This window comes from Rhinolophus sinicus, chromosome 3 (assembly GCF_057876585.1).
Source record: "Rhinolophus sinicus isolate RSI-liver-muscle chromosome 3, RSI-T2T, whole genome shotgun sequence".
NCBI lineage: Eukaryota > Metazoa > Chordata > Mammalia > Chiroptera > Rhinolophidae > Rhinolophus > Rhinolophus sinicus.
In genome coordinates, this window is record NC_142503.1 from 13,202,215 (window position 1) to 13,228,586 (window position 26,372).

The 26,372-nt window shown below is 34.5% G+C and overlaps 1 protein-coding gene across 5 annotated transcripts in view; it reads right to left on the reverse strand.

The window, feature by feature from the left end:
* Positions 1–26,372, reverse strand: part of CDH18 (cadherin 18) — an 893,359-nt gene that overhangs the window by 266,221 nt on the left and 600,766 nt on the right. For all 5 annotated transcript variants that reach the window (XM_088796449.1, XM_088796451.1, XM_088796448.1 and 2 more), the window contains one exon: positions 2,591–3,074. In XM_088796449.1, coding sequence (XP_088652575.1) covers positions 2,591–2,818 — 228 coding nt within the window. In that variant the 5' untranslated portion in view covers positions 2,819–3,074. The remainder of the gene's footprint in view (positions 1–2,590; positions 3,075–26,372) is intronic.

Sequence of the window (26,372 nt, forward strand, 5' to 3'; positions counted from 1 at the left end):
TTATAACGTGAAGTATAACTATACATATACAGAATTATAATCAAGAACTCAAGGAAAATTCGAAATAAACATATAATGCATCCAGAAAAAAATATTATTTTAATACCAGAACTGCATTATATGATTATTATTTTTTGTTTCTGTTGACAAAATTTCTGCTGGCATTTCTGTGTAAAGGGTAAAGGAGGTAGTTTTAGTTCTCTGAAGGTGTCTTTTCTCATGCTCATAGTAATTTTAATAATACCATCTTTTATTTAGGAGCATTTTACAAACATATGGTTGACCCATTATGAATATATTTATGAGATATAAATTATTAAATAAAAATAATGGGACAGGAATATATTATTTTAAGCACATATGGATTGTTGAGCTTTGTGGGGTATTTTGAATTGTCTCAGTTGTACATATGTATGCACGTATGTGTGTATGTTAGAGGGTGACAGGTGAAGGGAAAGCATCTGTACAATTCAGTTAAAATAGAATAGAAAGACTATGAGTGAGGGGACCCAGGGTGGACAGGAAATAAGCAGATCCCACCCTTGTGACTCTTTGTATCTGTCAGTACTACAAGCAGTGGAACAGATACCAATTTCTATTCATCCTCCAGAAACTTGAACGGTTTCACAGACCTACACTGCCTCCTGATGGGTAACAAGCTCTCAACCGTATGTTCACTGGCACCCAAGCCCAGAAAGATGGCTTGGATTAACCTACGGACTGAGGCTTCATCTTTTACTAAAACTACTTGACTCAAGAGAAAATGAGAAGTTGTCTGATCTTTCCTTTTCCCTTTCTAGCAAATTTTGTTTCAAAGTTAAATTAGAATGGTAAGAAATATGCATAACAAAATATTTTCAATAAAATATTGTCCCTTTTGGTGTACTCCTAAAGCAAAATAGCATTTTCTGTTCTTTTTTCCTCCTTTTCAAGGATTGAAAGGATTATAGACAAAAAAGACCTTGAAGTTCGTAACAAAAATAACTTCCTAATAATTCAATATGTCATTTTTGTATTTTATACATGCTTCCATTTACTTCATGGAGTAATTTATAGAGAAAAAAGTATAGAACAAAGACAAGTTTTTATTTTTCTGGATTTTTTTTTTTTGGTCTCGTTTTAATATGCCTATAAAAATGATAGAATTGTTTCATATTTTTTTGTGTTGTCCATATTCTGACTCCACACCTCCTGCCTTGTATGGAAAATACAGCTGCAACCCAGTCCCCGCTGGACGAGGGATGGAACAGATGGCTGGTGATCCTGTGCTGCCTACACATTAGGGAAGCACCGTGGCTTGGAGGACTGCTTTTTTTTTTTTTTTTTTTTTTTTTAGTACTAGCACTGCTAAAGTGAAAATAAACAGTCAAGCAGGACATGGAATTCACTTAGTCGGCAGTCTCAGATACTCTACCACTGTGCTTTCTATTTCTCTCATAGGTGCTGAATAAGCCTAAGTATGGCTGCTTCCAAGAATCGATCAGTAATTCATCAGAAGAAAGCCTCTCCACTTCCCACTCTATTCTTTACTCTAAAGCCTAGACGACACATGCTTAAACTGTCCCTTTTTACTGAGCACGCAATTTCCTAAAGGGTTTGATAAGCCATTAAGCTGTCTTGTCTTTGGTTTTGAGAGAAAATAAAGTAGGTCTGAAGTTACTGATCATTTTATCTACCTCATTGTTTTGGAATTTTAACACAACCTGTATATCCAAGGTATATTTACTCAATATTTAAAATATATCAACATTGTCATGGAAATTAATTTGGGGGATTAGAAAAATACCCATATGCTGTATATCTATATCTATATCTATATCTATATCTATATCTATATCTATATCTATATCTATATCTATATCTATATCTATATCTATATCTATATCTATATATATATATAGAGAGAGATTTTTAAAACTCAATTCATCTGTACGTTTAAAATGACAGGCAGAAATGTGAAGTATCATTAACTAATTAAAACAAACAGGGAAAGACCACATAAGTTCTTTCTCAAAAGTGATTATAGAAAAAAATCAAGGTTAAAAGAAGTTGGTACATAAGGAAAGCAGAAATATACATATAAGAACATTATGCTAAGTGAAATAAGCTTTTGAAGGCTAACAAATTCAAATACAATCTCTGTAACAATTACTAGAAATATATTAAATGTCATGATATAGTATCTTCCTTTTAGCTCCATGTGCATTAGCAATAGATTAAAAAATGTAAATATTAATGTACCAATAAATAGCATTGTGAATTCCAACATACCTTTGGTAATAAAGACACAGTTACTTAATTGTCTGTTTCATTCAGTGTTTTCATTTTAAATGAGAGAACAGGAAGAACAATATCTTGGTAAAGAACATTTGGTCTAGTTTGTATGGACCAATGTTTAGGGACATGTGACATGATTGACAAAGTTCACATTTTACAATCGTTATTTTGAATTGTTTAGTATAAGTAACAGCATTCTATCACATAATATACTTAATGTTCTATGTCTCTTCAAATTCAAATCTATCTTCACCCTCATCTCACCCCACAATTTCTCAAAAGGAAAAAAACAAACCAAGAAACAAAAACTTACCTTCCCAACATATTGTGGATCTGGTCCCATATGTTCTTCTAAAACAAAGAACTGATTCCAAACCCATCCCCTTTTGGGACGATGGTGGACTTCGGTTTCACCTTCAATGTGTTTGGTTTGGTTTCTGGTCACCTTGATGGAGCTGTGGTGAGCAGTTCCATAACACCTCTGCACAAAACAGAGACACACTAGGACTGGACAGATGCAAGATGTGCTCGTAATTTTCATTGTAAGATAACTTTCCGGTTCACAGTTTTCTTCGTTTTCCTTGTCAGCTACAAATGCTTAGTGAGCATTCAAGAGAGAAGCTGAAGCATCTTTCGGAAGGGCAGTCCAAAGTAAATTGTTTGGCGTGTCCATGGTTTAACAGTCCATCAGGGAAAGGTCAGACTACATTTACATCCTGAAACACTTGGAGAATCAAAGCTGTAGTTGTCTGATTGTAAGTCTTCACAGTAGGTGAACACAGGAAATCATTTTCTATCTAATGGAAAAAGAAAATTATATGCATTACAAAATAGGCTAGTTTTAAGTATTTGCTCTGAATGCAAATTATACTATTTTGCAGTGTGATGCTGATAGGCAAAGAATGTGTACAAATACTTTTGAAAATATATACAGAAGTACACACACATAGTCATGCATAAGCCTGCATGTTGCAAGCAGTTTTACATGGATCTCCCTCCCTGTACTGCTAATTTTCAATTCTATATATTCAGGGTATATGTATATTGAGGATATATATATATATATATACACACACACACACACACACACACACACACACACACACACACATATATGTATGTATATATGTGTATATATAAATGTATGTATACATATATATACATATATATGCATATGTATATCAACAAAATGCAGTCCTAATGAGTACTGAAATGCTCAAAAACTGACCAAGAGTATCTGCACATGCCTGAGTGTAGTATGATTGCTTACAATATGTGATCTCTTAAGGGACTCCATACTAAGTGCAGATTTTTTGTTTTCATTTTATTTGTTTTTTGTTAGATGTGATAAAAATTTACTACACATACTACAAATAGATTACCTATTACATGTGACTCACTGAACTTCAACAAAATACTTCCCAGGGTTGAAAAATTGTCACAGACCATCCTGGCAATCGAATAGGTACTTAAGTTGCTTAGTATGAAACACACACACCCACATACACACATACACAAAATAAATAAATAAAAAAACAGAAAAGAAGATGGCTGAAAAAAATATATGAAATTGAAAGTTATTCCACACTTGGGATCAGATTGGCACAATCAAATATGAGTGAGAATATCAAATGGCTCAATAATAGCTTTCATGGATTTTTATTGGTAAGCAGATAATACTCTAGGGTACTCTTCACATACAGGAAAGATAGCTATTCAAGCTTTGAATAACACTACACATACTTCTAGTGTCTATGTAAAGAAAGGAGTAAATGAGAAAGAAATGGTGGCAAAAAGAACAGAAGGGAAAATGCTCTGATTTTCAAATAACAAATGTTGCAGACTTGGACTTAGGTTTTAGTAAAATTAGACAATAAAATAAAACTTGAGCAATATTTTTGGAAAACGAAAAACAGGATTTGGGAGAGAAAAAGTTGACTGTGAAATTATTAACTTATTGAGAACATAAAACTGCTTAGCAAGTTTTGCTGTATTTTTATATATGTGCGTTTCAATGTTTGTTTAGAAAAATTATATTGATTCAAGATTATAGCTATGCCACCAAGTAAAAAATATTAGATGAATCATTTTTTCATTTCATAAAATTCACGCCCTGTAAATTGGTAAAAATTGAAATGGGGATCTAAATGATTCACAAGATGGCAGACATGACAATATAAATTTTAAAAAATTGAATATAAATACTCAGTATAGCATAATTGTTTTATACAACTGATTAAAAAGTTTACAGTGAGCAGCAAATGAAAAGATAATAACATGAGAACCAGAGCAAAGTTCTTTTCTCCATCAGTGTCTTTCCCCATAAATTTGGGTTAATAATAACGTTTACTGCACCAGCCGTGTAAGTGTTGTATTGAATGAGAACTGGGATTTCACTTTAATCATCTGGCCAATATAAATTGAAGTTTGTAATATTTTTGAAAGCAGAGATATATTTTCAGTTATTTAGATTAAAATGATTCTATAACTCCTAACGTATAAAAGAGAGACATGCGTTTCTAGTTCCAAAATAGTAAGAGCACTGAAAAGAAAGCACAGCTTTGTTTTGTTTTGTTTTTTTGAGAATTTACTTACCATACGTATTTATGTGAATCATCTAATTTCTTCAAGTCTCAATTTTCTCATTTACTAAAATTTGTGGCTTAAATATTAAAAATACAGTAGTGACGTTTGGAATGTAAGTAGGACTGAAAGAATAAATGTAAACATCACTACTGTACTTTTAATATTCTTTCCAGTCTATCTAATAAATTATTTGGATTGTTTTACATTAAAATTTCATTTCTTAACCATCAAAATATTCTTAACTTTTAAGTCACAAATTTCAAAATAAGATACTTTAATCTTTCTTCTTAGAAGTCAAATTGATGAATATATAAAAGGTGTTACTGTAATACTTTCACACCATTGGTGTGATTTTTTTAAATGAAATTAACATCTTTGCCCTTTATCAAAGTTGTTTAACAAAGCATAATTCATGAGCAGAAGGTGAGGAAAGTGGTTTTTGTAATGTATTACAGATATATAGAATGAGTGTTTTCTTTGCAATAATCATCTTGTGTGGCTTTCTAAAAATATACAAATGCATTTTACTCTACATATTCATTATATGTTTATGAATCTCTATTATGACAGTTACGAAGAGTAATAAATAAGACTCTGGAATGAAAGAACAAATGTAAACATTACTGCTGTACTTTTGAAAGTAATTTCATTTACTATATCCAGACTCCAAATATGAACATTTTCTGTTCTACTCTAGGAAATCCACCCATTCATAGGGTAGAAAGGATTAAAATATAAACAGTAATAAAATAAAACACTGATTGAGATTAACACAATAGAAATACGCTGTAGACTTTTGGCATTTTTTGATGAAGCAGCATTTAAACACCACCCCTGCTTTCATGGACACTCCAATATGAATTCTCATGTCCAGAGCCCTAACTTTCACCTCTGAACACCTATGAACCAGAGCAAGTTAGAAGAAGATAACTTTTCTTCTTTCTTCTTCTAACTTGCACTAGTGACATACACTTGTTAATTATGTGATCTAACACCCTGGAACAAAGAATGGATGGATGTAGAGAAAGTTGAGAAATATTTCACAGCACTGTTAAGGGTCTCAAGGTCCAGAAGCTATGACAGACAGAGTCCAATGGCAGCTGCACGAATTAAGGGACAGTCTAGCTACACAGTTTCAGTATCAAATACTTGACATTGTTTCTAACTGCCTAACTTATATTGGTTCCTACTTCTTGCCAAACCAGATTCTTAAGGCCTCTCATCAATTTTGATGGCTATACAATATTATTCCAATAAATGTATCTGCTGCTTTCCATGGTCAGGTTGACTTTTGTGGTTTGAAAACAAGAACCTTCTGATACAAAGCATTACTGCAACGATACTCCAGAGAAGTAGTTTCCAAATAAAGCATTGCATGCTATAATGTGTAATAGAGACCTCTCTCCTCTGCTCAGTACTTAATCTAAGTGATCCAAATTTGCTTCAGAGACTAGTCCTCTTGCTGCTGTAATTATTCCCTCTTCAGTAGTAGAATTAGTAACACTCTATTTAGTCAAGAGACATGACCTCCAATGTTCATTTTGTAGAAAACTATCACATTTTTATGAGGATTTTATTCTTTGAGCTTCACATTTCCCATTTATGAATAAATATTTTTATTGAAGTATCTTTAAGCATGTTCAGCTAATTGTTTGAATGTATGATTTAATAACAGCATCATTTACAAATGACTTTTCTTACACTGAGTTAATCACATCACACAAGATTAAACATTAGCCATTTGTAACTGTTCAGAGAACTTTGAAGAATCACCACTCTCAAGAAAAGGATTTTCACATTTACCCCCAAAGGTTATTGCTTGTAACAGGGGCCTTTGACTGGATTTTCTTACCAATTCATTCTTAATTTAAACACCTGAGACTTCAAAGAGGTCTAGAGAACGCCTGATGTTTGGGGAGGAGGGAAAGGAGTTTCCTTTGCTCATCTTCTTTTTCTCAAAATGTCTTTGTCAAAAATGCTTTTATTTCATGAACGTATCATTCCATCCTTCATACGTGTGGGGTGAAGTAATGTATTTTATATATTCCAAAAGCCTAGAGTTATAGTTATGATTACCACCAACTTTTCAACTCTAACATTATATATTATTGGTAGGAATTTATCGCACTTTGCATAGAGCAAGCTTAGTTTAAATCGTAAATGTCAAACGAGGATAAAGTGTGACGGAAAGTCCATGCTTTTTGTAATTACTTTCATTGTGAGACATACAAGGGCATCTTGTTGGGGAAGCATATGTCACTGGGAGCTTCTTGCTGCTCAATGCACAACTGTCAAATCTGTAAATCCATCAGATGAGAAGGCTGTGCTTCAGGAGAGGCTGACTCATCTTGACAATAATGAAATGTACATTTTCCACAATAAATTATTAAAACCCATCATCCTGTCAGGCAGATTTAAATGTAAGGAAACTTATATTGTGTTTGAATTCTAGGGTACTTATATGAGGAGAAAGATACAAATTCAGGATAATAACCAACTAATTTTTTTAGTATAATAAATATTTATTTATGATCTACCTCTTTGAGCGTATGTATGTATATGCTATGTATGCATGTACATATATGTATTTACTTATCTTGAGGATGTTGTGTTCTAAAATGTTAAAATTATCCTTTGGGATGTTCATTAAAGGCAAGATGCAGTCTCAGGTGTATGTCTGGATCTATGGTTTCCACCATTTTCAGATCCAATTAACAATATCAGTATCATTTTCTTGTTCTAAGTCTAGTTCTTGTTCAATTTCCAATTATACTGACTTCTGAATTTTTGTTTTACCTTCCTTTCCTTTACCATACACTTTTACTCTTTTCTCCACAACTTTGGTGTTTTCTTTTCTCTCAACTGATAATGTATCTGTTTAATAATTAATTATATTCTTCTCCATTGGTGTCAATTGAATTAAACAGCTCTTGCTTACAGTCAAAATCCAAATACCGATGAACCATATGGACATGTAGAGAGCTTCATCTAAATTTGTTGCAATATTATTCCCAGGCTGACTCCCAAATCAGTATTTCCACTTTCAATCTGACCATTTCAGGATATTCACATAGCCCCAAGCTTTGGACGTGATAAATTGCTTTTGCTTAAATTACACTTACACACACACACACACACACACACACACACACACACGTAGCTCTCTCTAAAATATAATGAAATCTCTAAATAAAAACATAAATAATTTAGGAATCATTGACTTCTGCATATGCATTTTTTCTGTTGGAAATGTTCACTACACTTTCATGGAGACAGTGATGAAAACACTACATACATACTTACAGGTATTACTACCTGACATGGCTCATTCAATTCCTTTACCATAAAAGATTTACTCTCTTATACTCCGACTAAAGGGTATTTCTCCACAAAGATTTCTGTTTTGAGAGACAATTCTTTTCGGGTCTTTTGTGTTTCTTCATATCTAAGAAAGAGGTATTGACAGCTTTGTTTCATGCTATAATTTCAAGGATATTTGTATAGAAAACAACTTTGGAAGAAAGATAGAACCTCTCTTGAGGGCAGAGGGCAGATTTGTTTTCTGACTGGATACTGTCTTCTTCTAGGAAAAAGACTGTGGAAGTGTGCCAGCAGACTCCATATAAGACTGGGAATTCCAAAATCCAGGGTTCCTTAGCTGCGATCCATACATTCTGTGTGTGGTTGTTCTATGTCGTGCCATGGGATGTGAAGAGCAAGAGGAACTTAGGCTGCCTACCATGCTTTGGGTAAAACTCTTTGTCTCTGATCTAGAATCTCATATGCTCTGCCAGCATCTGTAAAACTGTGGTAGACTAACTTACTCGCTTGAAAGTAGGGCAAAATAAAAAATCCTTCACTTGCAAGACTCTATATCATAGTGTAATGGAACTGCTTGCTCCTCTAAATTATCACAGCATTTATGTTATCCTTTCTAAATATTGCAGACCAGCTTTCTAATTATTTCTGTAGGGTTATTTAATGTTTTCTTTGTGTCATATTTCTTACAGTTCTCGCACTATATCTATGTATTTTCCATCTCCTGTATTGGCAATTGAAGTACCTTTCATATTGGAATCACAAACTAAACAATTGTTGAATGAAGGAATAACTAAATGGGAAATAGACAAATTATTCAGGGTTGCTGCAACAAGAGGGGTGTTAAAATAAGAAGTTTCGATTTGGAATATTTAAATGTAAGAACATGTTACAGAAAAAGTTTTTAAAGCATTCTTTGATTTAGTTTCTTTACACTTTGTTTTTCACTTAAAAGCCTGTCACAGACAAAGAAACATAAGTACTGGACAACAAAGTCAAATTTTATCAATAAAATTCTACTTTCTCACTAACTTCCTTCCTTCCTTCCTTCCTTCCTTCCTTCCTTCCTTCCTTCCTTCCTTCCTTCCTTCCTTCCTTTCTTTCTTTTTTAATGTGGATAGTGATATTTTAATTATCGTTTATAAATTCAATTCAAGGATAAGGGAACTTTTCTTTTTTACAATTATTTCATAGCATATGTTTTTATTTCTTTTTTAATTAAGTATATTGGGGTGACAATAGTTAGTAAAATTACACAGGTTTCAAGCATACCATTCTATCATGCATCATCTATATATCACATTGTGTGCTCACCACCCAGAGTCAGTTCTTCCATCGCCATATATTAGACCCCTTTTACCCTCTTCTACCATCCCCCCCACCCTCTGGTAACCACTAAACTTGTCTGTGTAACAGATAAAGAAACAAACAAACAGAAAACTAAGTTCCTTGTAACACAGAGGAAATTACGGAAGCCATTTAAATAATGATTCAAATGTGCATTAGTAAACTTTACAATGGCATAATTATATGCCTTTATGATTAATATCTTATTCACTATATATAATGGAACATATGTGTATGAACATTCCTATGTTGATAAAAAATATACTTTTGACAATAAATTCAACCATACATACTGTCACTACTCTTCTGTCTCAAGATACACTTCATTATCGTTAGATTAATGCAAACATATTTACATAGAGTTGAGTATTAGTTTAATATTTTATGTATTCCTGAAATTATACAGCTAGGTAGGAAAACAATGTCTTGAAAGCACAGGCAAATATAAGATGACATTTGCAATATTGATCAATTTGACTTGAATAGCTAATATCATAGAATTACTTCCAATTTTCATGTTGCTGATTTCAATCTTTAAATGCCTAGTAGACATCATTCAAAAATTAGGAAAATAAATAGAAAAAGAAAATTATGGTGCCAAATGCAATGTTTCCTTATTTATCTGTACGAGGTATGATCAAAAGACATGGTAAATGTTTAAATAAATAAAAAAAGTATTACGGTAAAAGACTCATTACCATTAATCCCCCTGAAAATACTCCTCCTCACTTTGAACACATTTATCCCATCATTTTTGCCACTTTCTGAAGAAGTTCTGGAAGTCCTCTTTCATGAGTGTCTTTAGTTGCGCTGTCATGGCTGCCTCGATGCCCTGAATCGATTCAAAACGGTTACCTTTCATGGTCATTTTGACTTTGGGGAAAAGCCAGAAGTCGCACGGTGCCAGATCCAGTGAATAAAATGAGGACACTGTCATGTTTTTATTTGACAGAAATTTCCATATACCAGAAGTGATGTGTGACATGGAGGAGGATGAAGTAAAGACACTCACAAAAGAGGACTTCCAGAACTGCTGCAGAAAGTGGCAAGAATGGTCAGTTAAGTGTGTTCAAAGTGAGGGAGGGTATTTTGAGGGGGATTAATGGCAATGTATCTTGTACTGTAATAAATTGTTTTATTTAAACATCTACCGTATCTTTTGAACACATTTCATATATGTCAGAGTGAAAAATATTTTGAATTTCTTCAAATCTTTCAAAAATATTTCCACCTATCACACTGTGCTATGCTTTATTACGTTCTCACTGAAAAAAATATGCACATATATATATTCATTTCACATATAGGATTTTATGAAATAAATTTTAAAATGGTTGTTTTATTTTATATATATATATATATTACAGGAATCCTACTGGTGCAGAGACTGCTAATGGCCTCACTGTCTAGTTTCCACGACTGAACACCCATATGTTTTGCCAAGCATAAGTCCCTATACTTCACTTCCCCAGAATAAAGACTACATTTCCTAGCCTCAGGTGCAGCTGCGTATTAATAACTACTATGGTAAATTGTAGTCAATGACATATAAGCAGAAGTATTGTCTGATAACTTTCCAGGAAATTTTCCTAGAAGACTGTCGACATGTATCTTATCTATTCTTTCTCCTTCCTCTATTTCTGCCACATGGATGCTGAATGTGTGGCTAGAACTCCCTTTTGGACCATGAGAATGAGTAGCACAGCCTGGCAGTGGAGAAACCAAGCACCTTTCACCACAGAGAGGAGCTGCGTGTGAGACCTGGGGTGCTTTCCTCTGAGCTCAGTTAAGAGAGAGACTATTTCAGTCTTTTTAAAGCCACAGTTATTTTGTGTTTTTGTTACTCAGAGCTGACCTTAACCCTAATTTAACAACCATGGAACTGAAATAGTATAGTCTCCACGGCTTTGGATTTTGGGTAGGGTTAGTGAAACAAAGTACATACAGAGGAAGGAAAGAAAGGAAAGGAAAATTGGAATGAAAAAACACAGAGAGATTGGATAACCCTCCATTCTAAGTTCCAGAGAACTTATTTTTCATGATAGTCTTCTATGCAACTTTTATCACAAATACCAAAATGTGCAGATCTTGCTTTTCTCTGAAGTCAGAAGACATATCTTATATCTGTGTCATCTGCGTAACACAGCACTATGAAATTCAAAGGAAGGAGTGATACTTGTCCAAAGAGCTCCCTTAATGCCTTATCCTTTGAAATATGTCCTCTAGCTATGTATAATCTCCTAATCCCTCTTCTTGAAATTTTTTTTGTCTTTACACCATTCCCAGGACAGACTCAAACAACTTTCACATGAAATTCATAGTGTTTCAATATTTGGCACTTTTCCACTTCCTTTGTCACCTTTAGTGTCTACCCAGGAAACACCACGACCCACTCATATTTTACCAAGCTCACTCACTCCTGACTGTGCTCTGCTCTTTCTAACCTTTATGCCTCTGCATAAGCCATTTCTTCTAAATGAAAAACCTTTTCTCTGTTTTAATGATCAGTGAATCACCAGTCCCCCAAGCCAGTGCTTGTGGCCCATCCACTGTCACGTAGATCCCCTATTTCCTCATGAAGGAAGAAGTTAAGAATATTCCACCTCAAAATGTGCCACTTTGGCATTTATATTATTTTTAGCTAAAGGCATCTGAAAAACACCAGATACGAAGGGGCATGCTGGCCTTCCTAAAAGTAGATACAAATTCCATATAAAAGATGCCCTCCTTATATTAGAAGGAAAGATACATGTTTATTACCAAGGGTGGGAAGTTGGAGATAAGAGAAATCTGTACAAAGAAACATTGATAAACTCTTCTCCTTCCAGTCACTTCTCTAGCCATTAACCATCTAGCCCAAACCCCTTTGCCTAGTACTTTTTGAGAATTGACTACTTTCTCCAATTCAGTATATAAGTGTCTGACTTAAACTGCTTCTTTGGGTTTTCATTTCCTTATGAGAGCTGCTATGTCACATAAAACTGATGTTCAATAAATGTGTATGCTTCTCTCTTGCTGTCGTATTACAGGAACCCCAGTAAAGAACTCAGAAAAGAGAAAAGACAAAAAATTCCTCCTCCCCTATAGTCACATTTATCTCATGATTTATACATTTCTGTGTCTGTTTTCCAAACTAACCTGTAACCTCCTGCCAGAATTTCACTTTAATCTCCATATCCTTAATGATTAACACAACTTTGTGCTCACAGTCAAGACTCACTTGAGTGAACAAACAAAACCAGGTTTGTGTCAGTTTTGAGGGTCCCATTTATTAGTCATGTGACCTTAACCACATTTTCTCATATGTAAAAGGTCTAATAACCTGATTACCTCTCTAGGAGAATGAATAAGCATTATGGACAAAGTCAATGGTATCTGGATGACTCAGTCAAAATCTACCATGATTGCTGGGAAAATAAAAATCAATATATGTCTCTTAAAAGTAAGAACAGCACTCTCTTTACATGAAGTAATATGTTATATGCATCGTGTGCATGTGTTAGAATTACTTCCCATGACCTGCATATAAGAAAACGACTTAACTATAATTTAAATTTTAGATTTCCTGAAAAGAAATTAAAGCTAAATGTTAAGAAAGTATTTGCATAATGTCTTCATAATGAATATTTAAGACTTGTGTGCCTTTTCTTAGAGCTCTGGTTTTCTATCCCTATAATGTACGGTTTATGTGTAGTTAAATAAATGTTTCCCATATGTTTTGAAAACACCCATTTTTAGAAAGCAACTACATAAATACCTCAAACGCATACATAAAGACAGGGTACAAAAAGATAGTGGTGGGTATAATAAACCTACAAAGGAATTGAAAAAAAAAAAATTGCTTTTCTCTAGTGTGTTTTCTTCAACCGTTTCTACAGTTAACTGGGTTATCTTCTATAAACACTAGGAATACGATTCTCCCTTTTTTGGGGGTATTTTAGTTAATTTATATAGAAGTTTGTTGCCTTAGTTAAAATATATAGTATCTTGATTACTATTTGTAAGAAAATTAAGTGTTACATTTTTAGCATGTCATATATATGCCAAGGTTTCAGGTTACATATGGAGTCAAACCAACTTAGAATATAAAATTGTTAGTTTTCAATATAAAATATAAATCTACAGGAGCCAGTTTAACTCATAGATATTGTACTTCTGAAATTTAATGAATGAGAAAATTTGACAAAATGTCCCAAACAGAAAAAAAGGTATGTATAGCATTCTTATGCATATACGTAAAATATTATGTACAAATTATCTGATGATTGATAGGACTTTATATTTCTATTCAGGTTCCAATTTACCTTCCAACATTCCAGTCTAATTCTTTCCAGTATAGTTGACTCTAATATCACATTGTAAGCCTGTTATATCTACTTGGCAACACTTGAACCCTAAGGCTATCCCATTATATGCTATGTGCATGATGAAGACAGTCCAACAGATGTATGCACTGGTGTCACCAGAGAAACAGCAGGATGCTGAGGTAAGGAAAAGCCATGGAGGAATAGAGTCATGTTGGAAGAGACTGAAGCAGAGATGTGGGTAGGGTATAGCGCTCAGTACTGGGCATTCAACATTTAGAGTTAAAAAGCAGAGGATCAGGAGACATAGAAGAAATACGCAGTGTGGTGGAGGGCCAGGGTGGGGGTGGGGGAAGGAGGGTATCATACAAGCCTAGAGAACAAAGTATTTTATGGGAGAAAAAAAAATCGCACTGCTAATTAAGCCAGTGTCTTTATTCAGGCAAGACCCAGATACTACCAACCATCTTTTACACTGAATTTATGTTAATATTTGTTTATAGAGGGAGGTAACAGAAATTAGCACTTCAAACATATATACTACATGCTATATAATGGACTATATGCTTAAAGCCATTATCTTATTTAAACTATTTTTGATCCTTTTCTACCTGAAGAGACTAAGTTTCAAAGCACTGAAATAGCTGTCCTTAGAGGTGAGATTTAAAGCCAGTTCTATTTGAGTTCAATATCTTTCTCTCACATTGGATTTGAATAGATATAGGTTTCAATTATGCTTATGTCTCCTTGTCATTGGTCCTTGAGATGTATAAGCTATTTGACATCTTAAAGTTTCTGTTTCCTGGATGTTGAATGAGTATGATAGTAGTACCCACTCCATAGTAGTACCCACCCCATGAATTGCAGTTTAGTATTATATGAGCCAAAAACAAAAATATTTGAGAACTCTTTTTGAGTCATACTCATAATAAACCCTTGCAATGTGTTAATAAGTAATATTAAGTGTTGGTCTATAGATATTCCATTTCAGCAACTGATTCATATTTATTTTTATTATGTTACTTTTTTTCTGTCCACAAAATGAAAGATAAAGATGAGGAATTTTTTTATTATTTCTAGTGTACTATCCTAAAATTAAAAAGTAAGATTGTGCACTATGATAATAAGATTGTGCACTATGATAAACTATACAAATATTTAGGATAAATATAATTTTTTCTTCCATGTTACCGTTATCTACATTTCTGCCAGTTCAGAAAAATGAAAGTCATACATATGTAAATGTATTCTAATAGCATCAATAAGATAAGGATTTTATGGTTTAAATGAGTCAGATTATCTAGTCTTGCAAAGTAGGATAAACTCTTGGAATCACCTCTACAAGGTGGGTTATTTAAATAGCAGGGGATTTTTCTTTTGAGATGTTGATTTATGTAAATACAAAGGACGTAGGGAAATTGAAGAGGAGAAACTATTTTGTTATCAGTTTTGAAACCCATAAAAGAAAATTCACCCTTAACCTTTTCGAGGTGTTACTAAATTTTGGCATGTTAATAGAATGAGACCCATAAAATACCTAATTTTTTGAGGGAGCTTAGAAAGTAAAGGGTTTTGCTTTTACTACCTGAAAACTCATTGTTTTTATTTGCAATTTGATGTTCATATTTCCAGTTATTGTATTATCCTGTTTCTGCTATTTTATAGCTTTTAGCAATTAGAGAATAAAGTAGGTAATATGTTCACATAATATAATCATTCAAAAGACTGAATATAAGGAAGGCTCTCCGGGTTGTAATAAAGTCCCTGTGGCTGTTCCAGTTCATTCCTATTGGCTGCCCACCTATAACTTTGTTGAATCATGGTGAAAACAAAGCAACAAAACTGTGCTATGCCCTCCAGGGCATTATTAGATTACAGGCTGATAGGCTTACATGGGGGATTAGCCACATTGTTAATATAATGGCTAATTTGTGGGGCTATAAAAATAAAGACTTTCATCTGGTATGTCTTTACTGGGAATATTTAGGAGATGTTTGTATGCACTTTCCAAATAACTAAACGTATATTCTCTAGGTCTATATTTTATCCTGAAGACATTATTATGATGGTTTTATTATTTACTCTTATTATAAAAGTGTTACCTGCTCATCGTAAGATATAAAACAATAAAAAAAAATACAATTAGGTATAAAGGGAAAAGCAAAAAAGAAAACAAAAACCCCGCTCCCTTTCTTCCCTTGCCTCTAAGTTCTACTTTTCAGATATACAAGTATATATAAAAATATGCATATGTAGTTCTGAATATTAATAATTAATTGTAATTAATTATTAACTATATCAAACAGAGAATAAACAAAGAAAGTAAACTTAATTGATACCTTTTTACACCAAGAGTCGTGTTATATTAGCATTTTGTAATTGTTTTTTGCCATAATAGTAAATACATTGTGTGTTTACTACAGATCTAACGTTATTTTTAACTACCGCATATCACACAATTGTAAGAATGCACAGTAACTTAAATAATCAATATCTTATGCATGAACAAATAAACTCTGTATCCTTGAATAGCACATATTCTTTCACATCAATAGACAGCAGTCCTCTTTTGTTTCAAAAGATTAATTTAAAACCTGCAAGTTTAAACACAAACAAAAACCAGAATTTTATTAGCTGATAGAATATTCTGTTACATGATAAGGGGAAAAAAAAGCAATCTGTGCATGCAATGTGTCTTTATTAGCATGGTTTTGTACATGTAGATAAATAAACTCATTTAAGATGAGGTTAAATAGGAAAAAGGGATTGTTCACATGCTATTTCACTCACATCATGTTACCTTTGTAAATTATGAAAACATAGAGTGAATTTTTCATTATGTAATCTGTCCTACTTAGAGAAACTGTCTGGCTTAGCCACGTGACAGACCTGAAAAACAAGAGCTTCGAAGTCAGACTGATCTGAGTTCGAGTCCTAGCTCCGCCACCCGCTCATCAGCAGTAAACTGTGTTATCCGGGCAAGCTGAACTTCTGCTAGACTCTGAGTTCACACGCTTAAGTATAATAAGTGTTCAGTATGAACGATAAAATTATTACATGACACAATATCTCCAAGAGCCTGGACTATATAAAGTTCTCAAGCGTAATTAGTGATATTATTCTCATTATTACCAGTAAAACAATGATCATTCTATTGTTTTCCTTTGAGGAGGGCCACCAAAGCCTTGTGAAACAGCTGCCTGCAGGGCTGGACAATGTGAATTTACATGTGAGCACATACATCCAAAAAGGAGGGTCAGGCAATCCCAAAGTTCTTTTGTTTTACATGTGCTCTAACAGCAATACTGAAACTCATATATTCACTATTTCCCATTATCTATCTTAGGATTCAACCATTTTTTGTGTGTTCCTTGTTTTCCTGCAAATAAGGAGAGAGGGAAACAGGGAGACGAACAACTCTCTGGGGTCTCGTTTTGTAAGGACAGTAATCTCATAGGATCTCTGCCCTTATGACATCATGTAATCTTAATTATTTCCTCAGAGGCTGCATCTCCAAATACAGCCACACTAGCAGATTAGGTCTTCAACACAAGCATTTGGGGGGATGCTAACTCTCAGTCCCTGACAACACGTAAGCTCTAGAAACTAGATTATATTGAAGGTCTTTCAAAAACTACAGGAATGAACCAAAGTGCTTTTCAGGTGCTACATAGAAGGGAATGGAGGTAAGGAACCACTGAAAGAGATCTCAGAAGCTAATGTAGTCAATACTAGTGAATCTCAGCAAAAATAAACTTTCTGAGGGTTACGGTGAGCACCCCGGAGTAAAACCATATCTTAAAAGGGACCTATGGTGGGAGAAAGGTGTCAGGTAGACAGAAGACCCTCTTGGACCCATTATGGTTCAGCAAAACAGAGGAGGCAAGACTGCACCCAGAATCACACAAAGGGCAAATTTCCTGAAAGTAATCTGTCTCCAGCAGGAAATAAAGGGTCTCACATAAGTAACCTAGATAACTATAGTGCTAACCCCACAAATGTGTCCAGCTTAAATGTGGGAGACCTTTAGCTTTCTTTCTTAAACTCATGAAATCATAAAAGAACGGATTGATAAAACACTTTATAAAAACTGAAAATGTCTGCATGAACACGATAAACAGGGCAGGCAAAGTGCTCCACAACCCCACTCCCCTAAATCGGGTGATGTACTTAATGGACAATTCACAGGGAAGAAAACCTTTAAAAAAGCTTTTAAACGTATTAAGGAAATCATCAACCTCACTCATAATAAGAGACATGGGAATTAAAATTACACTGGCATCCAACCTCTCACTCAATAGGTTGTTAAAAATCCGAAGGTTTGCTAACTCATTTAGCAAGACTGTGGGAGAGAGGTGTACACTCTTACACACTGCTTATGGTTATGCAAAATCAGCCAATCCCTTTGAGGATAATTTGACAATGTCTGCCAAAATTATAAACCGCATATTTCTTGACTAGTAAATTCTACTCTAGAAATTTTCCTTATATATTTTTTAAACTATATCATTTAAAATTGAAAACAAAAAAGAATACAATGTAGACAGTTTAGTCTTTTCATGTCATGCAAGGAACATGTTTAAGATTTAATCACATACATAGGAAATTATCTGTGGGAAATTTATGCAATGTTTAACACCATGTTAAATGGAATTGTCCTGTTACAGCAGAGTTTACCTGTTACTGTTTAACTGTTACTGTTTATCTACAGATGACTGGTTGAAGGGATTATAACACTAGATAGAAATTTATGTACGGATATGGAAAGATCTTCAAGATATATTGTTAACAGAAGATACGTTTCAGAATACTGTATTTAGTGTGGTACTAAGTGGTTTTAAAAAGTGGGACAATATATGCTTTCATATTTACTTCTTCATGCAAAATCATCTTCAAAAGAATAAATAATAGATGAACTGTATCACCTGTTGTGAAAAGAGTGGAAACCGAGTGAAGCACATTGAATAAAAGAAGATATTTTCCTGTATATATTTTATTTTCCATTATCTATTATTTTAAGCCATGTAAATTTATTACCTACAAAAATTTAACAGATTTTGAAACAAAAAGAATGCTTGGTGCCTCCCCACCCCTGTGCTCACCCATCCATGTGTGTAAATAATTATAAACTTGTGACAGCAGCTGAAGCATCTGGTTCTGAGGTAGTGCACAGATACCAGCCGTGCTAGATCCTCAAAACACAGTATGTTTTCCAGGAATAATGTTGTAATAACTACCATCCTTTTTAACTACAACAGATAAAATCATATGCTGATTTAATGCCTCTAAACAAATAAGAGCGTATTGACTACTGTATAGATTAAGAAGTTACTATATTTAGGAAGCCAGATTGTAAAAAGAAAAGGAGAAAAAGTCTCTTTCAAATTGATAACATAACCTATTTAAGAAATGCTCAAGGTGGTTTTAGACAAAGAGAAGGATTTAGAGGTAATGGTTGGGAAAGCAAAGATGTTATTTTCTTTATTGAAAAGACTTTCATTTGCTTAGTTAAAGCCAAAGGAATGTTGCAGCAAAAGAATTTTCCTAATAATTGTCTGAAGCTGTCACTTTGTTTCAATATACATGCTAAATGAATTTATGAAAGACCCAAGAAAAAGTAACGAAAAATAACTTGGGTTAGTGTGCATGTCTTAGAATTGTGCTACTTAAATGTTTTCTATACACAAGCAGCACTAGTCAATTAGGAGCTGATTAGAAATGCAAATTCCCAGGTTCCAGTCCAGATCAGGTAAATCTCTGGAGATGGAGCCGGGAGTCTGTGTTTCAGCAAGTGATTCTGATATTCACTATTGTTTAAGAAGAACTGCCCCCAAATTTTACACCTGACATGACAGTGTATTCCATCTACTGATGTTGAAAAATAATTACCAATCTTCCCATAAGGAAATCATCAACAAGACAAATAATAACAAGGGTGGGAGAGGCTGTGGAGAAAAAGGAAGCCTCATCCACTGTTGGTGGGAATGCAGATTGGTGCAGCTGCTATGGAAGGCAGTGTGGAGGTTCCTCATAAAATTAACAATAGAAATACCATATGACCCAGCAATCCCTCTCCTGGGTATCTACCCCAAAAAATCTGAAAACATTTATCTGTAAAGACATATGTGCTCAGATGCCCAACCAAAGTATCTTTCAATAGACGATTGGATAAAGAAGATGTGGTACATATACACAATGGAATACTATTCTGCCATAAGAAAGGATGAAATAGTGCCATTTGTGACAACATGGATGGATCTTGAGATTATTATGCTAAGTGAAATAAGTCAGACAGAACAAAGTCAAGAACCATATGATTTCACTGATATGTGGTATATAAAACTGAAAACAACAAAAGAACAAAACAAACAAACGAAGAAACAAAAATTCATAGACACAGACAATAGTTTAGTGGTTACCAGAGGGTAAGGCGGGAGACGGGTTGTAGACGAGGGTAAAAGGGATCAACTATATGGTGATGGAAGGAGAACTGACTCTGGGTGGTGAATACACAATGTGATATACAGATGATGTATTACAGCATTGTACACGTAAAATCTATATTACTTTACTAACCATTGTCACCCCAATAAACTTTAATTAAAAAAAAGAAAGAAAATATAACAAGACTGGACACGTGTAAATTGAACCAATATTTCTTATGATTATGACAGATTGTATGTCTTTCCAATATCAGATACTTCTGTATCATATTGGTCCAAAGTTAGAGTGATGGACACAAAGGTTATTAAAAAACCAATGTCATGGGCTGAATTTTTGTCCTCCCCAAATTTACATGCTGAATTCACAACCCCCAGTACCTCAGAATGTAAGTTTCTTTGTAGATAAGATCTTTCAAGAGATGATTGATTAAAATGGGGTTCTTAGAGTGGGCCCTAATCCAAATGACTGGTCTCCTTTCTAAAAGAGGAAATTTGTTTTTCTTGTGAAGAGGTAGCAAGAGGATAGCCATCTTAAACAAAAGGAGAGAGGCCTCAGGAGAAAGAAACCCCTGTCAGAACCTTGACTTGGACTTCCAGCTTCCAGAAATATGAGAAAATAAATGTATGCAGTTTAAGTTATCTAGTACATGGTATTCTGATATGGCATCCCTACAAAACTAATATAACCATCAACTTAAACTTTTCCTCCTGAAAGTAGTCCAAGATTAGGAAGTTCAGGCAGTTATTTCTGCCACTGTTCACAACTGGAAGCATAAACAAAATGTAAACCACCTGGTTTAAATTTTAAATTCCCATCAGTGGTAAGTGGTAGATTGTTGTTTGTGACACCAATCTACCACTTATGACTGATGGGAATTTAGGCTATCCAATTAATTTACTGGAGTCTTAGTAGTTTCTTCATCGTAAAATGATGATACATAACTGACATAATGTTGTCAACATCAAGAATATAATGGTTTTAAAGCACATGGCATAATGTCTGGGACACAGACTTGCTCAAAAACGCTCACACCTATGTTTGCCTGTTCTACCATTATGACAAATGTAAGTCAAGGTACTAGGGAAGGAACACCCAGCATTTAGATTTTTAAATAACATTTCATTGTCAATCATGGTTTTCTTCATGGTAAACATCAGGCATAAATTACATATCTGGCCAGCTGAACTAAATCATCTGAATAGATTAGCATCTTTGCTAGTAAGGCAAGTTCCAAAATACCTGCCCATGTCTCTAAAGCAACCTCAAGAGACTCAGACTCCTTAAGGAATGATACATTTTATATCTTAATTTAAGGAAATAAAAATTCTATATGAGAAAAACTTTCATTTTCTAAGTTTAAGGGATATAATTTCCAGTCTGAAATTATTATTTTTTTAATTTTGAATAATTCAGTTGGAGAGTAGAAATATATACACTTAAAAATCTATCTAATATTAAGTGGTACAATATTTGTCTTAGTACAATAGTATCACAGGATTTGTTGCTGGTGAGATTTCAAAACCTGCAGCAAATTAACAGTTTTTTGCATAATTCTCCATGATTTTACATTTCCAGTGCATAATAATGTTCACTGAAATGTAAAGTACTCACTGGCACAGGTAGGACATTTAAGTTTGTCATACACTTTACTAGGGACCTTTCTGAATAATTAAGTAATAAGTGCTGCTTAGATGTTCAATATCAATGCAGATGAGATCATATAACACACTTACAGACTATTCTTTTTCATGTTTTCTCATAGTTGTATTAGAAACATCAGGTTGTCAGAAACAAGCAGATTTACATAAATTATATAGTCTATGCTGTGAGGAAGTGGAGTTTGATGAACTTTTCAGAATTAATTGGTCCTGTTTTAATTACATTAAATCAAAGCATTATTGTTGCCTAACTAAGCCTAGAAACAGACCTCTCATTTTGCTTGACTCACAAATGAAATTACAAAGGAAAAATAATGCAAACATTAAAACAACTTAAATGTCATATGCAATAAATTGTACAAAAATTAGAAATCTGTTTTTAAAAAGTGTCACATTTAGAAATTTCACCTCAAACCAAACTACAATGTCTACACTGACTAAAGTAGGGGTGTCCAAACTTTTTTCAATGGTTTTTACCAAGGGCCATACGCAGTAAAATACACAAACAGTCGGGCCACTCACTCGAGGTGAAGTACGTATTGCCTCACCTGGTTTATTTAAGTAAACTAAATATATTTTTGGAATTTGCTGCAGGCCAATTAACAATGAACTGCGGACCTCAGTTGGCCTGCAGGCTGCAGTTTTGACACTCCTAGACTAAAGCAAAAGATTCTTGCAATAGCACAGAATGAGAAATATCTCATTGTTTGTTAGATATTCTCTAGGATAAATTTGCTAGATTAGGAGTTTCTCATATTTTACTCTGTAATGAAACTTTATAATAATGTTGGTTACTATCTATTCAATAATTTGAAAGTCTCCAGACATTAGCAATTTAAAATTTCCTGCCTGGATTCAGGAATCTCCACAATATGATACACCAAAGAATGCCTTTATTTTCTAATATTTCTCAACCAGACCCTTTGCTCTGCTTGGTCCTTTGCATTCAATACTGCTAAGGTGAGCTTCAATCACCTCCATTGTCACATAATTACGCATGTGTTGTCCTCATCTGTTCATTCCACATATTCAAATCCTTCAAAGAATTATCCCAAGTCCTATTACCTCAAATTGCCTTCCCCAATTATTTCTCATTGACCTCTTTTTCTTTTAAACTTTTTTAGCATTTTGGGGTAATTTCTACATATTTGCTGATAATTTTATTCTAGTTCATATCATTTGCCTTTCAATAAATATATCATATTTATGTTGGTTTGACTGTTTTTCCAACTGTATAGGATATTTTAAGGTATGTGGTATATTTTATGCTTAAGGCTCTGTTCCTCAGTTTCTGAGCAGGAAATATTTGCAAAAACTTATGAGTAATAGTATCATATGAGCCTAAGTTACCAAAAAAAAGCCCATTGTAATTTAGGAAGAAATTAGCTTACTTATAAAGATGATTGTCATTGAACATGGTCCATGTGGACATAGATACTAAGAAAAAAGTGAGCCTAAATACACATAATTCAGAATAGACTTCTAAACATCTCTTAATAACCTGAGTATAATACGGATGAAAAAAATATTTCATAAAGTATTTGCTTCTCTATTCATAGCTCATAATTTTCTTTTTAAGCACCTCTCAGGTTGGCTAGTAAATCTGGATGAAAATCAAAAGCTTATTCAAACTGAAATGAGGACTAAGACTTTATATTTCATCAATGCATGGGTAGAAATAACTGAAATAATAAGGAACATCATTATTTCATTATTCTCAAAAGAAAGAAAAATATACTATTCTACAGAATGTCATTAAATCTTTCCACAGAGAGAACCTAGATTCTTAGCAACTGAGAGTCTCAGTGCCTCATACCCTTCTTTATCAGCTTGCAAGCGGTCAACATTATCTTCCTTTGGACAGAGAGACTGTAGGCGTAAATTTTCAGTTGAGCTTAAGGTTCCCTTTTGGCATCAACCTAGGGGCCGCAGGAGATGAGAATCCTTATTGTAGGGATATCTGAGGGAAGAGAATCAAAGGAAGGACTAGCCTTGACTCCTGGCTCTGAGACACGTTTCCAGGAGCACCGAAGTGGCTTGGGTGGGAAAACCAGAAAAAGATCAGTAAACGTGATAAAGTCGGGGAGGTAAGAGAGGGGCAGATAACGTTAGGGTCCCAGTAAAAACTTGTCTTTGAATCTGAAGGAGGTGGGTTCAAGCCGCCTAGTGATATGCTTTGTTCCTCCTCAAGGAATCTTCAGCGGCTCTATTGAGACCAGACTGAAGAGGGGCAAAGGCAGAAGTGTGGTGACCAGTTGTAAGGGGGGAGATAAAGCTACCTTGGACTTGAGAGAGTGAAAATGGGGTCAGATTTTGGATATATTTTGAAGGTCAAGCTGATAGAATTTATTGTTCAATATGGAGAATGAAAAAAAAAAAAAAAAGGAGGGTGGGGGTAGGATAACTCTAAGCTGAATCCAATTCTTTTGAGCTAAGAAACTGGAAAAAGTGTGTTCCCGTTTGCTAAATGTTCCCATTTACTGAAAAGCTTCTAGGGATGCAGGGTTTTTATGGTGTGTGAAAGGAAGTATCAAGAGTTTAGTTTTGTACATGTTAAAACTGTGCTAGTATTTGATCAGCTATTGAAAATGATGAGTGAGGAGAAAGATATTCAAGCCAAGATTTCAGAAAGAGTTCTGGGCTGGAAATATAAATTTGTGAGTTATCAAAATGAAGACAATATCTGAATCTTTGAAGCAGGATAAAAATCATCAGTGGAAAATGGGTCAAAGACCAAGCCCTTGGATCCTTCAAAATTTAAATGAATGGGGAATGGGGCAGTGCCATCAAAGAAGCTTGAGGAGGAAATACTAGCAATGAAGTAAAAAAAAAAAAAAAAAAAAAAAAAGGATGTGTAGAATAAGGCAGCCTAGAGACCCAGCAAAGAGCATGCCCCATGGGGAGGGGGTAGTCACTGTCTAAAATGCTGATATCAGTCTGACAATTTGAGAGTCAATTATTACTGTTAATTTAAAATGAAACAAAGAAATGACAAATCATTCAAAATAATCAAATGCTTCAAATAGTTACTTTTGTAGGTACTGAGAAAAAGGTTTTGCAAATATCTCAAAAGTCTTTTCTAGTATGTTTTTTACCATAAATGTGTCATTTATGCCCATAAAACAGGGAAACTGGATGAATGTTTCCGGTTCCTTTAGTCCCCCGAAATCTCTGGTGCAGGTTAAGTCAAAGAGGGGTCTTCTGTTAATACATATATAGGATCCCAAATGATCGAAATAACTCACCCATTCTTTCACATGCACACACTTAGAATAGCAAAGGAGTGCAAAACCAATGAGGAAATGTCAGCTGACGAACAAATAGTCCTTTCTTTGGGACCCTGGGCAGACAGGTCTGACATACTCTCCACAATCTCTCAGCGCCCCAGCAGGATGAAGCTGCGGCTGTCCAGTGACCAGGCTATAAGTACCCACGGAATGGCTTTCTTTCCCACCCTGAATCATTCGACCTATCACCTGCGCACACTCAGTAGAACAGCTTCACAAAATAAACGATCTGTACGCAAGCCTTTTGAAAAAAGCCATAGTCCTTTTTCTTTCTTTTCTGCTTTTTTTTTTTGGTTGGGGTTTGGGAGAGGGGATTCTGAATAAGACTCTAAATACATAAGTTATTTTGAAGGATAAATGAGATAACATATGTAAAATACCAAACACAGGACCTGGCAAATTACAGTTCTGTAGTGCCTTTGAGTTTTGATCCCTCCTCTCTCAACCTGAAAAGCTGCTTGATGTGGAATCTACAGCCAGATGTACAGAACAGGTTGCTTTTGATACATTAAAAACAAAAACAAACAAGCAAACTACAACTTTGTTTCTGTTTCTACATTGAATTTAACCAAACCCTGGTAAATTCTGTCCATTAAAATAGTCTTTTCTGGATTTTATCCTTCTCAAGGTGACAGGTGGGGACAATGGAGTACCTAGTGTGAGACACTCAGAGTGTCATCTCTTCCCCAGGCTGAGGCAACCATCCTGGCTTGTTCCTCAGGAGAATCCGATCGCCTCTGGCTCTGGACCTGTCTGTACCCACATCCTCAATATCTCTCAATGCTCACCAGTGTCTGTGGGCTAATGCCTCCTTCCTTTCTGGGGTATGGGGAATTTGGCTTATCCCTCACAACTCTCGTGGACAGTAGTTGACTCGGGGGACAGCGGATTTGACTCCCACCTTCTTTGCTGTTTATGCAATACTGCCATTTATATTCTACTGCCACCATAGCGTGTTGGTATTTAATGGGTAGAACTTATTTCCCCAGGATCCAACTAGAAAACAGATTAAGAGCCTTCTGCCTCTGTACCACTGATGTGCCCTCCTCTTTTTTCTGAGACCATGTTCAGGAATAACAGGCATCATGCCAGTTTTTCAGATACCCCACCAGTTTCTAACTTTACGCTTCCTTTTTTTCTCTCCGGGGTCC